At 42.1% G+C, this 16,733-nt stretch overlaps 1 protein-coding gene across 3 annotated transcripts in view; it reads right to left on the reverse strand.

Moving 5' to 3' along the window:
- The window catches only part of LOC148019020 (uncharacterized), a 113,460-nt gene that overhangs the window by 70,560 nt on the left and 26,167 nt on the right, over positions 1–16,733 (reverse strand). For all 3 annotated transcript variants that reach the window (XM_087701550.1, XM_087701549.1, XM_087701551.1), the window contains 2 exons: positions 14,426–14,507; positions 6,095–6,167 (listed from right to left, as the gene is read on the reverse strand). In XM_087701550.1, coding sequence (XP_087557676.1) covers positions 6,095–6,167; positions 14,426–14,507 — 155 coding nt within the window. The remainder of the gene's footprint in view (positions 1–6,094; positions 6,168–14,425; positions 14,508–16,733) is intronic.

Raw genomic sequence — 16,733 nt, forward strand, 5'->3', positions numbered from 1 at the left:
AAAAGCCTTTTCCAGGTCCAGTTGAATCAGTACTACCTCCTGATTAGAATGCCTGGCATAATCAATGGCCAATTGGGCATTCAAAACATTGTGTAGAATATTTGGCCCTTAATGAAACCATACTGGAGAGGGTGCACAAGGGCCAGGAGATGCTTATGGAGCTGATTCGCCATTACTTTGGAAAAGATTTTGTACATTGAACCCATCAAAGAAATTGGGCGCCACTGCGTCAACTTAGATGGCGAAGGAGCTTTGGGAAGCAGTTTAATAAGTCCTTGTTTCCATGAGGGAGGCATGATTCCCGTTTCCCACACCTGCTGAAACAACGCCTGCAATGGTTTCGCCAGTTGGGTAGCGAAAGCTTCAAAGAACTCATTGGTGAGACCATCCCAACCCGGACTTTTATCTTTGGGCAAGTGTAACAAGACGTCCATAACCTCTGCCTCACCAATATCTGACTCCATAGTAGCTTGCATGTCCTGCGGAAGCTGATTGCGGACCAGGTCATAAAAAACCGAACGGGCCTGAGTAGTTTGGGCTGAAGGTGGAGAAGCAGAACCGAGAAGGTCACGGAAATAATTCCTGCACATATGCATAATAGTCTGTGGATCCAGGATAAGGTGGCCTTCTGCATCCTCGAGTCTTGTCATATTCTCTCGAGCAGGAGAGGCGTGGAGAGCCCGAAAGAACTTATGGGTCTGACAGGCACTATCTTGCAAAGTCTCTGTCAGATGTTGCAATTTGGCTTGTTGATACGATTTTAACTGGAATTCTTTAATAAGATCGGCCACCCGCATTGCCAGGGCAAGCAGAAATGCATCATCCGGAGTGTCCACCAGCAGGGAGCGAACCAAAACCAGCAGGTCCTCCGCTGCCTGTCTACGGCGCCGACAAAGAGAGGCATGATAGATCCCATACTGCCGAGCAACCCGCTGCACATTAGAGAGCAATCTTTCAAATGACGCAGTGCCCTGAGAGGAACAGTCCAAGAAGAATTTGTCAAGCAATTGCTGCATATAGCCCTGAAAAATTGCATGCTTCAAGTAGGACGAGTTGAAATGCAAAGGGAGTCTCTCCAGAATTTGCTTGCAAGATGCAATGGGTTGTGCAAGCAACTCGAACTGCAGAGGGAAATGGTCCGACAAGACATATTGCTGCAACACTTTTATTTCGAGCATCTCAGGCAGAAAATCATCATTCTGCATGATATATATACGGTCCAACCGCGACCATGTTGTTGCATACTGAGCCGAATGGAAAGTAAACCCGGGAGAAGACGGGTGTAGCCAGGACCAGAGATCTTGCTTAAGAACAGCAAGAGCCAACTCATGCCACATACGACTTTCCGGCGCATCCATTACCGAGTGCTCCGATGTGGACTGGGAGGAATCAACACACATATTGAAATCCCCCATGAAGAAGCCCCGTCTGCCAAGTGACAAGGAGGTCTGCAAAGTCTGCCAAAGCTCCCGGCGAGATAACGAATCATTCGGAGCATAGAGGCCAAGTAACCATAAGATTTCCCCTTCGAATAAAATTTCAATCACCAAAAAGCGGCCATGAACATCATTTTTAATGAGAACAAGCTGATATTTGGCATGTACAATCATGAGCACACCCAAATAATGCATGGCCTGTGTTCCTGCATAGAACAAACGAAAGCCATGGCAATCCACAACTTTTCCGGCTTCACCATGACTCTTGTGCTCAACAGCGCAGAGGACATCCCACTGATTCTCATACAATGCAGTCCACATGGCATGTTGTTTGTGTCGAGAACAAATTCCTCGCACATTCCACGTGGTTATTTTCATGTGTAGGCAAAACACAATTAGGTACGAGGCACAGCTTGCCTCGATTTGACTTTGTCGGCGAGAATGTCCAGGACTCCCTCATCCAAGAAATCTGCCAACACTGCAAAAGAGTTCTGAGGACCAGATTTGGAAGTAGACGGCATATCTGCTTGCTTGGGGTTGGAGCGTGGATAACGACGGTCCCACGGGGTAATGACGTTGCCTCTGGTATCAAAAGCCAGCTTTGCAGGTGGACCCTTTAGACGATCCGAATACATTTTCCTGGCGGGCTGAGGACGGGGGGCTGAGGAAACCATAGCAAGAGCAGAGCGCTTGGAAGACAACATTTCCTTCCGGCGCATATATGTACGCATGGAATCTTGTGAGGTAGTAGGCACAGTACTGTCCATGCCAGCAACAATCCTGTTGCCTTTTTTTGCACGTACTTCAACCCAATCAGTGGCACGGGAATCCGGACCCGAAACCTATTGTTTACCTTTGGCCAAAACTTGGGGTGGGTGGAGAGTATCCAACGACGGAGCATCACACACCATATCTTCCATGGGCGGAGCAACATGGCCCGCATCTGAAATGTGTTGCTGCTCTGGGCATTCGGCCATAAAGTGCCCCAACTGTCCATAGGAAAAGCAATGGCCTGCAAAATTGCCCCATTTCAAACGAAAGTGTAACGGATGCATGCCAGAGCAATTGAGGCGTAAACAAGCAGGCCGTTTCCGTGCAGTATCCCATAACATGCACAAGCGGTTGCGATTCACAGCTCTGAGACTGGGAGGGACCAGAACCGTGCCCACAGCGGCCATAGCATCCTTCAATAGCGGCTAATAAACAGCCGGACAATTTTCCACTTCTACCCACACAGGGCATTCACGTTGCAGGAGGCGCTGAAAATCTGCCATCGGACGCCATGGAACCACATGAACCGACCGACGATCAAAAAACAAAGGCAATTTAGATAGGAGAGCAGCACGGTGCGTCTCAGTTTTCAAGAGGACCTCAAAAAAACCTCGGGACCCAACAAAAATCTCTTCAACACATTCTCCTTGTAGCAGACTCTGTAGCCATTGGCGAATACGGGAAAGCAACGGGATTCGACCAGTGAAGAAGAGTATCACCGCGCGATCATAGAACACCGAAAAGGAGCGTAGGACAGTTTATGGGTCGACGGTAGCTTCCAGAACATCATCAGGTGTGGAGTCAGAAAAGGCTTCCTGATTGTGTTGAACATATTCGCCAAGCAGAGTGTTGGCAAATTCCGGCAGATGCTCCTAGTCCATCTCCTGAGAGTCTACAAAATCCGAAGCAACCTGCGCATAGGAACGATCCTGAATAACACCTATTTCTTCCGAGGTATGCTTGGTACGTTTACCCGCAGGCTGGAGGTCAGGACCCAGGGGGATCTCTTCAGTGCACGGAACCATATCCTCCGGTTCCTCAGCATCAGAATCCGGGCCAAGTGCTGCCACCGTTTGGTCTATGAAATCTAGATCCAAACCAGCCATCTTGTATGACGAGCTGATCGCGAAGGAGGACTGACGCACAAGGCAGATGACTGCCGGCTGAGTTAGAAAACGGCACCCCGGTAAGCCAGCTTCGCACACGGCGGAGGACGACCCTCAGGACGTCACACGATCAGGTTGCAGGCGTTAAAAGTCGGGGGCGACCACCACGGTGGCTGACTAGCGAGGGCAGCGTCCGACAGGCGAGGGGGGCGACCGATAGGCGAGGGCGGACAGCAGGCGTGGGCAGAAGCCCTGACGCACAAGGCGAACGGGCGTGAATCAGGCGCAGAGCCTGCAGTGCACGCGGGCGACAGCAGGGCTGGAGGCGCAGCTGACGGGTCACGATACAGGCGGCTAGCCTGTGGCAGACGTCACACGGGCGGGTATAGGCGAGCCTGTGGCAGACGTCACGCGGACGGGTACAAGCGAGCCTGTGGCAGACGACACGCGGGCGGGTCGCCAGATACAGGCGGCGAGTCTGTGGCACGATATGCAGCCGACAGGGCGGGACGGAAGGCTCGATGAAGCAGAGCGACGCGCAGGGGCGAGACGACCGAGGCGCAGGGCCACGTGGCGGAAAGGCGACGGAAGCGCAGTCGACGAAGGACAGACCCAACAGGGCGAGCAGGACGGAGCAACGTCAGGGGCCCTTGGCGATAGGTCAACACGGCGGCAGCAGGGCACAACGCACAGGCGACGACCCCATCTCCATCGCGTCAAAAACTCTCATTTCATCTCTCTCTCTCTCTCTCTCTCTCTCTCTCTCTCTCTCTCTCTCTCTCTCTCTCTCTCTCTCTCTCTCTCTCTCTCTCTCTCTCTCTCTCTCTCTCTCTCTCTCTCTCTCAAGAATACATGCCTCTTATTTGTACGATCATTCATGTATGATGTATCCACTCCTATGTATGTACTTGTAAGTTGTAGCGCATGTTGCGCACGCAGCATATGCCATAGAGGTTTTGGCGTGTTACCCTCAAGTATTCATCTTATATACTCCAATAGCATTGCTATTTAGACTCTTAAAATCTGTTCTATTATCTATAGTTCAAAATAATAAAGTTAATTTTTTTTCCGTACTAATATCGTACCGTACCTTATTAAATCTTAAGGTACCATTTAGTACCGTATTTTATCGTACCGTACTTTTCGTACCTAACAACTATGATAAAGACTAGGCCCAAATCTAACACTAGATACCACCTAGTACCTATGAGGCAATAACTTATTACAGCTTTTGCGTTTAGCACCAACTAGTATCTTGGGGTATGCTAAGCAAAGCAATAAAATTTCATGTTCTCTTGATACCAAACCTCCATAATTATTCATACAAATGCAAAAACTTTAGGGCTAATATGTGCTAGTGAGCCACTTTCGAAGACCTACAAATGGACCTCTTCGGCTTGTACTAGAGTAGCACTTTTGCCCACACAAGTTCATAAGCAAGTGTTGAGCTAAAAATGCACTATAAATTGATTATCCCTTTAATTACATCCCCAAAACTCAAATTCAAGCTTGGTATTTCACGAAACTGAGATGAAATCGAGTCCTATCAAGTAGATAGAAATAATTGTTACTATCTTACATGGCTACAAAATTATCAAAACTTCATTAAAAAGAAACATGATTCCAGAATTTGTCCCATAAGCCAAACCCTAATTTAGGAGGGCCCATCCATCTGAATAGACAAGCTGCCCGCCACTCCGCCTTATATTGTTTTTGCACCAAATTGTTGGCACCTACTCCATTGTCCACACCCCATTCACAAAGAATATCTCAGTTTGAGCTGCTGTTCACTGTTATCTACACCTGCCTACACCTGGCACCTGCTGTCCAGCCCTCCCCGCTATTTAGCAACTGTTCTCAGTCTGTCTACATCACGCAACTGGCTGCATTTACTGCTGCATATCATCTACCAGTCTGCATTTGACCCATATTTGCTGCCGCTTGGTGGCTCTGAGGTCATCATCAACTACTATGTTTACTATCCAGTCTAGTCATACAGCCTGCCACATCTGCATTTTTCTGCAGCAGCTGTTATCTGCTCCTTCCTGACACATTTCCACTACTCTACTACCCATCTGTCATCACTGATCCAGCTTCACACTATTACATTTGCTGCTGCTAAGGGTATCCGGAGGTTGTCTACTTCATTTCAGCATTCATCAAAGTATGGCACTCTCTAACTCATACTCTTTATCCCGATCCTAGAGACATGGGAGTTTGGAGGTCAATATTTCACCTTTGAATAGTGTGTTTTCTGCATTGAGCATTGTTATATTCAATAATCATTCATTCATTATTTTCTTTGGTGCTCATTGTCTCTAAGTTACCCTAACCCAAACTGTGTTATTTATCAATTTGTGCTCTGTTGTTGATTGTGTTTGTTGGTTAAAGCAAGGACAAAATTACTGCAGCCACGAACCTTTGCTGCAATGGCTTTAGTTTGTTCTGAAACAACAGCCATAGTTTCCCTAAATTCTCATTGTTCCTCTCTCTCTCTCTCTCTCTTTTTTTTCGTAAATCTCTCTCCTCTCTCTCTCTCTCTCTCTCTCTCTCTCTCTCTCTCTCTCTCTCATATGAGAAATCTGTATCTTTATTTGCACTAGCGCACAAATCATCCAAAGACTCATATATAGTGGAATTTTATCTTATAAAGTCAAATAACATTTCAGTTAATCACAGCACTGTGGAACCTTAAAATTTTGTATCACATTTACACAAACCCCCCCCCCCCCCCCAAAAAAAAAACAAAAAACAACAAAATCACATAAGCATTCAACTTACAACGTAGTGGGAACCTTGTAGCTTTGGATGTCACAAATTAGCTTATTGTCCTTCAAAAGTACCCCTCTCCAATCTGCAAATTTTTTTTAGTTAAGCAATCATTAAACAGAAAAAATTAAATAGCCCATCAGAAATTTAACTGCAAGTCTATAAGCCCTTCATTACGAGGAACAATCACATTAAAGCGTGAAGGCTCAAATTACAAAATTGTCAAGCAAACAAATTGGATTGGAAAACTCCATCAATCAAGCCATCCTTTCAGCCTGAACTTACTAAGGACAATCACATTAAAGCATGAAGCCGATAAGCCCTTTGTTGCTAAAAGCAATCATATTAAAGCGCAAAGGCTCAAATTACAAAGTTGTCTAGAAATGCATTGGATTGGAAAATTCCATTTCTCAGCCATCCTTTCAGCCTTAACTTACTTACCGATTTTATATCAAGATTTCCCTCTACTACCTCCCCAACCAAACATGCATTTCTGATAAACCTCTACAAGATGTACATTAAATACCTATGAAAGGAAGTTTGAAAGAAAAAAGCTATACCATTAACAGATTTGCAAGGTTATTACCAATTGTGTGCCAACAACCACACTTGTCTAACCATGCTCTCCCTTCTCTATCTTTCCCCCTCCGTTCTAACTCCCACTATGTCCTCCTCCTCTCTCAATAGCAAGCTCTCCCTCCCTCATCCATGTTCCTCAACCTCTCCCCCCCCTCCCCCCACGGCCCCGCCACGGGCCCCCTTTCATGATGAAGTTTGAATTAATGAAGTGAAGTATTTACAATGGGCTAGAACCTAGCCAACCAACCATAATCATAGATAGGCACAAATATTGAAGAAGCCAAAAGGTGGCAAAATACTATGCTATAGGGACGAGAGAAGGGGATCATGAACATGGAGCAGCCACTTCTCCAAGTATTAGGAAGACCAAAACCGTAGAAGTAATCTGTCGTAATAGCAATCCCTCTTCTCCCCTCTCTTTACTTTTTCGTAAAGAGCAATTGTATTAGTCACAGCAAAAGTACAAGAGCACAAGAGTCACAAAAAGCTAAAGAGAAAACAAAACAACTGAGGAAATTGCTTTATACTAAGAGACTAAATCCTCTGGATGAGCGACGTCTGTGTGCTCAACAAGATCCAATTGCCAATGGAGAAGACTTTCAATCTAGCGACATGACTTTGAACACCAAAATTGGAATTGAAATAAAGGCATTCCTAGTAACATAGTTATGCCAACATCCCCAAATTTTGAAACAATTGAACACTATCTTCATGTGCAGTCGTGCAAGAGTAGAAAATTTTGCCTCGCCAAACACCCAATCATAGGGACACGTAAGAGGTCCTACCACTTTTCACTGAATGTCACACATGAGAGACTAGATCTTCCTAGCCAACGGACAAGAGACAAACTTGTGTTGAGAAGACTCTACACTAAAAGAGTGCAAAAGAAGTTGGTGCCATTAGAAATGTGCCTTTTAGGGTCAATTTCCACCATGACCTGCTTTTGTGAAGACCCCAAACAGGATTAGCTTTAGCTACCAACCAATGAAAATTCCTAACAAGCAAGTGATAGATATGATTAACAAAAGCACCCTCTAGACACAACAGGCTCGCAAGTCTCCAATTCTACCAAGAAAGATCTAGGGCAAGGCTAGGGAAAGGCTATCAATCCTACAAATGCAAGGAAAACATGTCCCACAAACCACAATATCCGTGAGGGATCCTAAAAACCTAACAAGCAATGTGAAAAGACATGATGACACCTCATGCCGATATTGTGACATCACCCACTTATTTGGTTGTATCCTCTCTTCACACACATCAATTGGTCGAAGCACTATGCTTTGAATGGCCTAAGACCTTGGTCATATGTGCCACATACATATGCTACTAGTCATGCACCCCTGAACCTCATGCATGTACATTCCTTAATAAATTAAGTACCGCTTTAGTTTATGTGGCAAGGGGTGCCACAAGCTTTGCTCTAGTAATCTCATATGGCACTAAGGGTTTATTATAAATCATCTTCGAGATCAAAAGAATATGAGATTTGTGTATGACCAATCATAAGTGGAGAGACTGGGAACCCGTACAAGTGCTGCATACACCGTAATTGAAGTGATAGCCACATATGTATGACCTAGAAATACCAGGTCTCTTCATCAAAATAATTTATTCTTCCTCCATAGTTGCTAATTAGATTGTTTCTTAGGAAATAAAAGTGAGTCATCAACTAGTCACTAGCTTGGCTAAGAGACAGCCAAAGATGCCAAATTCACGCCTAATTTGTCAAAATTCATTGTGTTTTCTTAGGTTTCAGCACTGAAACAACAGATTCACCAAGCATGGATACATCCATCATTACCAAAAAGCAAGGGATTTTAAGCTTTTCATAGCAAGATTGTCAACCTCCTCAAATATAATCCCACGTACTCTAAGACCACCTCTTTACATGCAGTCATCGAGGTTCGCATGTTGACACCCCCAAGCAGTTGCTTCATCACCCACTTATTATCAGCAAACTGCTGACTGAAGAAGAGCTCCATGTCGCAAGTCAGTTCAATGGCCCCTCACTCTTGGACAACATCATGTCTATGTGAACTGTTGGTTCGAAGGCTAAATATTCTTCATTAATAACAAAAGTAACTTCAATCCTTTGCAGAATCCTCCTTTGCCAGAGATTTTAAGTCAACCTCCAGCTATTGTATACTCCAAACCCATAATTCGGTTATTGATGTATTATTCAAACTATAGTTCAGGACCTGGAAGAATTTTGGTCAATCAAATCATCCATGTATATCAGCACTATACTATATACATTGTGTGAACCGACCTACCTAACAATCATGAATCAAAAGCATCTCTACTTATAAACATCTAGCTGCTTTGTGTTTGTAAAGCAAGTGTACCACATTCTACATGCTCTACTGAAACCCAAGCATACAACATTGTACATCCTCTGCTGGAATCCAAGCTTGGTCATCACCATTGCATCGTGGTCATATAAATGATATCAAAGGCTTACATCAAAAATATAGCAACAAGGCATCCTACTTAGTGTATTTTCCATATTTGCAAGAATAATATCAATAATTTGCCATCTAGGCACAAACTTGTATAGGATTGGATCAAACTTCTATTTAAAATGGCCTTTACCCTTCAAACGATGCAAAGGTATCTCATGTACAATAAAAGAAATGAAGAAATTAGCCCAAGGTTTGATGTGGAAAAGTAGGCACCACAAAACCTTATCCCAAATCCTTCCAAACTAAGAAGGTATGCTCTCACACCAGATATTGCCCTTGTCTCAGTAAAACCACAAAGCGTGCATGTCTACTTCTTTGGCCCTCCTTTCCGTAGGTTGACACCACATCTATCTCATTCCTCAATGACCTGGGTAATACAAGGCTACAAGTAGGTGGGTCCAAGGTCTAATGAGAAAAAGAGGCATTGCAAAAGCTTGTCTCAAACCCTTCCAAATGAAGAAAGTATGATTTCACATGAGATACTGGCCCTATCTTGGCACCACAGTTCGGGCATAAATTCAATTAGGAACACTTCGGTGTGGGTCAACTTCAATGTGGATGTACAATCTCTATCAAATCTGTTGCAATTGCTTCAATCCCAAAAGCAGCTCTGATCTTTACGCTTCTGTTTAATGGGCACATACTTCGAGCTGGTTGAGAGACCCTAATTTCAGTCATTTGTAAATTACCGTTTTGACAGCATAAACACTATTGTCCACCTTCAAACAGCTGAGCAAATCTGAGAATGCCTGAGATTCAATGGCACACTTCTCGAGACAGCTGATAAACCCTAATTGCAACAGTAATTAGGTCTGAATTCAACAAAACAGTGCTCAATATCTTTAGATTTGCTAAGATGATGGAGAAGGACAGTAGAGGAGAGAGAAACCTTCAATTTGATGCCAAGAAAGTGCTGTAACAGCAATCCTCTCTTATTTTAGGGAGAGAAAATCAGGTCACCTGCTGGTTTTTAGGATTTTGCTGCTGTCTAAACCTTAATTTCTGCACCAGCAACTGTCAATGACCTCATTTTAGAGTTTCCTGCTGCCTACAGCCCCAAAATCTGTTCCAGATCAGGTTGCCCTCTTGTCCTGAAGCTTCAACAACTGCCTCCCTACTCACAATTGAGTTCTCCATCCTTAGATCTGTCCCAGAAACCTAGAATGGGAGAAAAACAACCCAGTATGGAAGATATGCTTGCGTGCAACCCAAAACTGTCAATGACCTCATTTTAGAGTTTCCTGCTGCCTACAGCCCCAAAATCTGTTCCAGATCAGGTTGCCCTCTTGTCCTGAAGCTTCAACAACTGCCTCCCTACTCACAATTGAGTTCTCCATCCTTAGATCTGCCCCAGAAACCTAGAATGGGAGAAAAACAACCCAGTATGGAAGATATGCTTGCATGCAACCCAAAACTGATCCAAACTTGACATTTGGCAAATTTCCATTTTCACTGGGGCCTCCACATGTAAAAATGAGCTGCATAGCCCTTTGGCCCTTCCCTCATTAAATGGCGTCCATCCTAAATGCACCAACAACTATCAATGACCCCGTTTTTAGAGTTTCATGTTGCTTACAGCCCCAAAATCTGTTCCAAATCAGGTTGTCTTGTTGTCCTAAAGCTTCAACAACTGTCTCCCTAGCCATAACTAAGTTTTCCACCCTTAGATCTGCCTCAGACAATCCAGAATGGGAGAAAAACAGCCCAACATGGAAGATACACTTCGATGCAACCCCAAACTGATCCAAACTTGACATTTTGCAAATTTCCATTTCATTGAGGCCTCGGACCTCCACATGCAAAAATGAGCTGCATAGCACTTTGGCACTTCCCTCATTAAAATAACATTAGACGGTGCTCATCCTCAATTTTAAATTTCTAACCTCTTTAAACTTAAGTTTTGAAACTTTCCACAAGCCTTAGTTTAGGACATTGAATCATTTAAAACTATAACTCCCATGACACCAAGTCATTTCCAAGGAGAAATTCAATGTCCCTAACCAAAGTTTGTCTTAGGTACCTCACTAGCACCTATCCACAACTTCTTTTGCCAATATCCTCCACTACAAAGGCTAGGATTATCTATCACCGTGACACACATTTGACTTAATCTCGCATGTGCACCTCACATGTGCACAACTTAAGTATCCAAAGAGCCTTCAATTAAAAATTCACATCCTCGTGATACCACGAGCAAGATGAAAAACCTAGCAAAGATCTAATACCTAGATGTGAAGGATCTAAGGTAACCTAAGGGAATGAAAATGAGCCTAGAGAAGAAACAAAAGATCGTAAGCCTAATGTGCTAGACATGGGAGAAGGCCTAGCTCCAATGAAGAGTCACAAGGACATGTATTTTTGCAAGCCTCACTTAACATGTGGATTAGTTTTTAACCACATGTTTAAGTAAATGTTACACATGTGACGTGCAACTAAGGTTAGTGCAAATTAATGAGCCCTAGTCCCAAGGGAATCAACGGCGTAGATGTCCAAGGTAAAAGTTGCCATTAGTTTTATCGGACAGATAGTAGGTAGTATCTGGTGCCAATTATTGACCTGAGTCATTTATTTTGCCACGAGTATCAGTTGGTGACACTAGAGATGTGGCATTTAACGCTCCGGAGATGAAGTGGCATTTAACTCTCTAGGTACAAATGACAACATTTATTGCTATTGGCATAGGGCAGTAGCTAGATTTGACTAATTTTCAATCATTTCTCGTGACAAAACTTTGAATTTTCGATCTCCTTAGCATTCTCTCTCATTCCTTAGCCATTTCATAGCCTTGCTTCCGAGATCTCAGCATTTGGACCCTTGGAGGCTAAGGAATTTCAATTTTCTCTACTGTAAACACTAATTTACAGCAAAATTTGGGGTTTACCAGTTGCCTCCAGAAGTGTGCCACACATTGAAGACTCCAAGACCTAAATTATTCAGGGTTGAAGGTGATTTTCAACTGAAATCAAGTGGACCAGTCAGCCATCAAATTTGGGGCATTTCTACTCTTCTCGAACTGGGTGAAGGCCAATTGATTGCCTGAATCAAGGGGCAAAACAGATTGAAGACTTGTTAGTCACTTTGGACAACAAGGGGAGTTTGGATTGTGAAGGGGATTGGGAGAATCCCATTGTAAATCAACATCTACTTCAATATAGCTAAAGAAATACCGAAAGGGGTGCTAGTTTTGGGGCCAAGTGGGTGTCCATTGTCCAAAGATTAGTAAGTAAATTTGTATTTTCAGTTTTGCAATAAATGCTTAGTATTGTAATTAAGTTGTAATCAAGGACTTACCACCCATCCATTGAAGAAAGGCTGGTTTCATGAAGACAATGGATTGCCAACGATTTACCAAATGATATGTCTTTTACAATGTGGTGGCCATCTTTAGCCAACTCAATGTCCTAATACATGCACATCTCTTGTTTGAGAGTACAAGAAAGATTAAGGAGTGCAATCACACTACCCTTTACACATGTATCCCATGAACTCTGCATCCATCACCCACTCTAAATCTAGTAAACTTAAAGAAGACGAAGATGATGTGTCGTCCTCATCATTGAGAGAATAATGCCACCAGAAGGATAGACCTACGTAGAGACTATGGGCTCCCAAGAAAAAGGTATCTCAAACAGTTAGTTACATGTCCATGTCACTCTTGCAAACCAACCTTTTCATGCTAGCTATGTTGGATAGTCTTTAGAGAGCATTAACACTAATAGCATGTGAAGATACCCTATGGTTGCAAAACAAAACACTAGTGTATGAACACGACTAAAACACGGTGAACAAGATGAGAATGCAAAACACAAAAAAAGAGAAAAGAATCGTTTGACATATGGATGTTGTAATGAAATAAATGAAGGAGATATAGATACAGGATCTCAAGGAGCAAAGAGTGGCCAACAACTAGAGTCTTTCATAGGAGCAAACTAAGGGAGAGCATGGAAGAGTGTCATCCTCTATGTATGAATCGAGAGAATAGCAAAACCACAAATGTAGATGTCAATGTAGAGGACTACTAATGTATCTACATTGTAGTCAACCACTACATTATACTTATCTTACCATGGCAGTAGGTTGGGCCCCTATTATACCCCAAAACTGCAACAAATTCAATCAAGTCATTCAAAGAAGTGAAAAAAGTCAGCATTTAATAAGCACGTAATCTATTGAAAAATAGTGAATGGAAATGAACTAGAATTGACTTTGCAAAATCTAGCTCTTTTAGGCCCATCAGTCTATAATCAATGGCATTGATACCTAGACTATCACCGTGCATTTTATCTATTCTAAGGACTCACAAAATGCAATATATTTGGTCACATATTTTGTGATAGGCCTGTCACAAAGCAAGATAATTTTAAACACTAACTTCTCTTCCAACACACATCAATTATAGACCAATAGAGAAGTCTAGGCATATCGCAAAATGCAACCTCGATTACAGACCAATAGAGAAGTTTAGGCCTTTCATAAAGATGCAACATCAATTATAGAAAAATATATTTAACAGCCTGCATTCTGCGATATAACTCTTCAAAGGCCAACAATAAAAGATCATTTGAAGATACCCACAAGACTTCACAAATAGATGAAGCCATCATCAGATCGAATCACAATACAAGTTGCAAGGTCCTAGTTCATGACTAGCAGTTTTGCAATGAATAGAGAAATCAAGAGTTTATATGTTCTAAGGGAACTCAATGGATAGGATAGTACTAGTGTAACAAACCTTGAATTTTTTTACAATGATTCCTACAATGTACCCTCATATTCTTGGCTTGTCAGTTGTTTTATCACCTTCCTATCCATGGTTTGTGGTCCATCTCAAGGTCTTGGCATTGAGGATTTCCTTCACTACAATTCTAGAAAACCAAAACCGTAACAAAGAAGAGACCTGAAGCCTGCCACTATACATTTGGCAAAGATGCTACCAGGATTCCCAAAATGTACATCATAGATACTCATTGTATTGAGCATGAGAACTTCTTTGTATTCAGGTTTTTTTCTGAAGTAATATAATTAGCCACACTTTATTTGGAAAAAAAAAATACTCATTGTAAATATAACATTTCACAAACTACACTCAATCAACCTTTTCATTGCATACATGATGTGCACATTATATAAAGTGAGTTACATAAATTGAGAAAGAACGTGCATATTATGTCTGATGACACAATCATTACAAAGTAAATTGCATGTAAACTGTCAAGCATGACACACACCTGCATCTTTGTACATCCTTAGCATGAGTTGTAAATTCATACATTTGTCTTTCAAAATATCATCAACACACCTGGAGTTTTTCGATTTGGATCCATATGCATAAAAGTTGTGTGATATATCAAAAACGGAACATTAGTGTTGGATATATGAACCTGTGAAACAAGTTGTGAACTATCAAAAAAATCAAGCCACTTACAGTAGGTATGAGAACAAGAATGAGCAACTTTCAAAGAGTTTAATGACATATGTGTAGTGTACAACCAATAATTAGTGAATATGAAAGTGACCCACGTGAGGTGTAACTTGCACAAAATCCTACTTGAGAATTTACAAGGGATGAAAACAACATTTATAAGAAGTCTGTCACTATCTATTTTTGCAGAGGTAACACAACTGGTTTTTTTTTTCCTTCTATTATTTTTAAGGGGAACCCTTAGTCCAAGGACTCCACCCATCCTATGACTTGAAACCAAACATACAAATAATAGAGCTAGTGCTAGCCTCTAGAATTTAGGCTATCTCAAAAAAACTCTATGGCCACAAAAGCAGCCTTACAGCATGAATTGGCATCTTGATTCTAGTTTGAGCATAAGGACTGCAAAGACATGCACAAGACAAGTTCCAAAAAAGCTTTTGAAGCAATGGCCAAGTGGTAACTGCAGACTTAATGACTATGTATCTCAGACTAGCTTTTTTTTAAATACACAGAGTTGCCCTCTAGAGCTGTTTTCTAGTGTACTTTGGCTATGTTAATAGACATTTGCAACATGTCATCATTATCTGTGAGAAAGAGCAACAGTAATATAATGCTGTTTGTTAGCAGCTTTGCTGCATTAATCATGACAAAAAACAAAACAGGAAAATACCCTGACAGCAATAAGCAAATGACAAAAAATGATGGGCAAAGGATGGCAATCACAAATGATAACCACTGTCAAAACTCGAAGAGGCTACCAAACATGCATGAGTTTGTTATGGCTTATGCTAGCTAGAATGGAGAGGCTTAATGGCTAGGATAGAGCATGGAAATCAGTGCACCAAAGTTTGCCATGTAAAAAGGCTCTTCAAATATCCAAAATGAAACCCCGAACAATTGACCCACCATTCCTTAAACTCAATTACATTCAGGGCAGCTGGACAACTTCTAGCTAGGTACTTTTGAGCTAAAAATGCATTCTAAACTTAATTGGCTCTTAATAACATCCCTAATGCTCAAAATTACCAAACTTTTATTAAAAAGAAATGTGATCCTAGAGAGTGTCTGTGTCCCATGTTACCAGACATTCATGGAGGCTGACTACTACATTTCAAGATCCGTCAGGGTATGACACTCTATCCAACTCATACTCTTTGCCCCAGTCCTAGAGACATGGGAGTATTTCACCTTTGCATATTATATTTGTTGCATCATATATATTCAGCATTCATTATCTTCTCCAGTGTCCCCTAACCCTAATTGTATTCTTTATCAGTCCAAGCTTTGTCATACCATTGTGCTTGTTATCTGTAGACAAGTATTTATATGCAAGGTATTAAAGCTAAATATCCAAAGAAGAGACCTAGGCTTTTGATTGGAGAGCTCGTCATCACAAACTGGTCCACAACCGGAAAATGACTTCAAATACATCTACACTACTTCAGTCTCCAAAACCCTCCATACAAAGACCCGAGCACGAGTGGGCTTCACAACTTGCTCCGCAAGGATCCGATATAGGAGAGATATCAAACTACCATGCAGTCCAAAGGCCGTATGAGATTACATGAGCCGAATATGATCTCATCGCAATGCAGGGCTCAACAACCAACTCAAAGGTAAACCTTTGCTATCCCCTTTAGATTCAGTGCACAGATCTGCCAATTTTGCAAGAAGAACAAACACTCCACATGGGACAGCAAGCCATTCCACTGGAAAAACCAACACAGAGTATAAGCCTTTATTCTCTACCCCTCGATTCACTCTAGTACCGGGTATGACCATTGATACTTCATCTTTTCAAGTCCCTACTTTACAAGATTTTGGAGATACTCAGGAAGGACTAGTGCAATCGGTACACAACAATTTCTGAAGAGGATTGTTATCAGTATATAAATACTAGAAGAGGTGCTTGTTAAAAAATATCAGGAAACTTCTGTAAATTCTCCTCCTACTTTCCTTCAAGTTTTGCTTCTCAAGGTCAGTTTAAAATAGGTGAAACGTCTTATTCTTCATTTCTATCTTCATCCGCATTTCATTTTCAAAGGCTACAGAAAATCAATTTGATGAATTCACTCACACATCATCACCTCAATTAAATTTCCCACTTATCCTACCCTCTTCTTCTGTTGCATTACCATTCACCACATTCATCTTTCCTATGCATACACCACCACTAGCATCT

This window comes from Lygodium microphyllum, chromosome 20 (genome assembly GCF_053477565.2).
Source record: "Lygodium microphyllum isolate KBCC chromosome 20, Lygodium_microphyllum_v1.1.10, whole genome shotgun sequence".
NCBI lineage: Eukaryota > Viridiplantae > Streptophyta > Polypodiopsida > Schizaeales > Lygodiaceae > Lygodium > Lygodium microphyllum.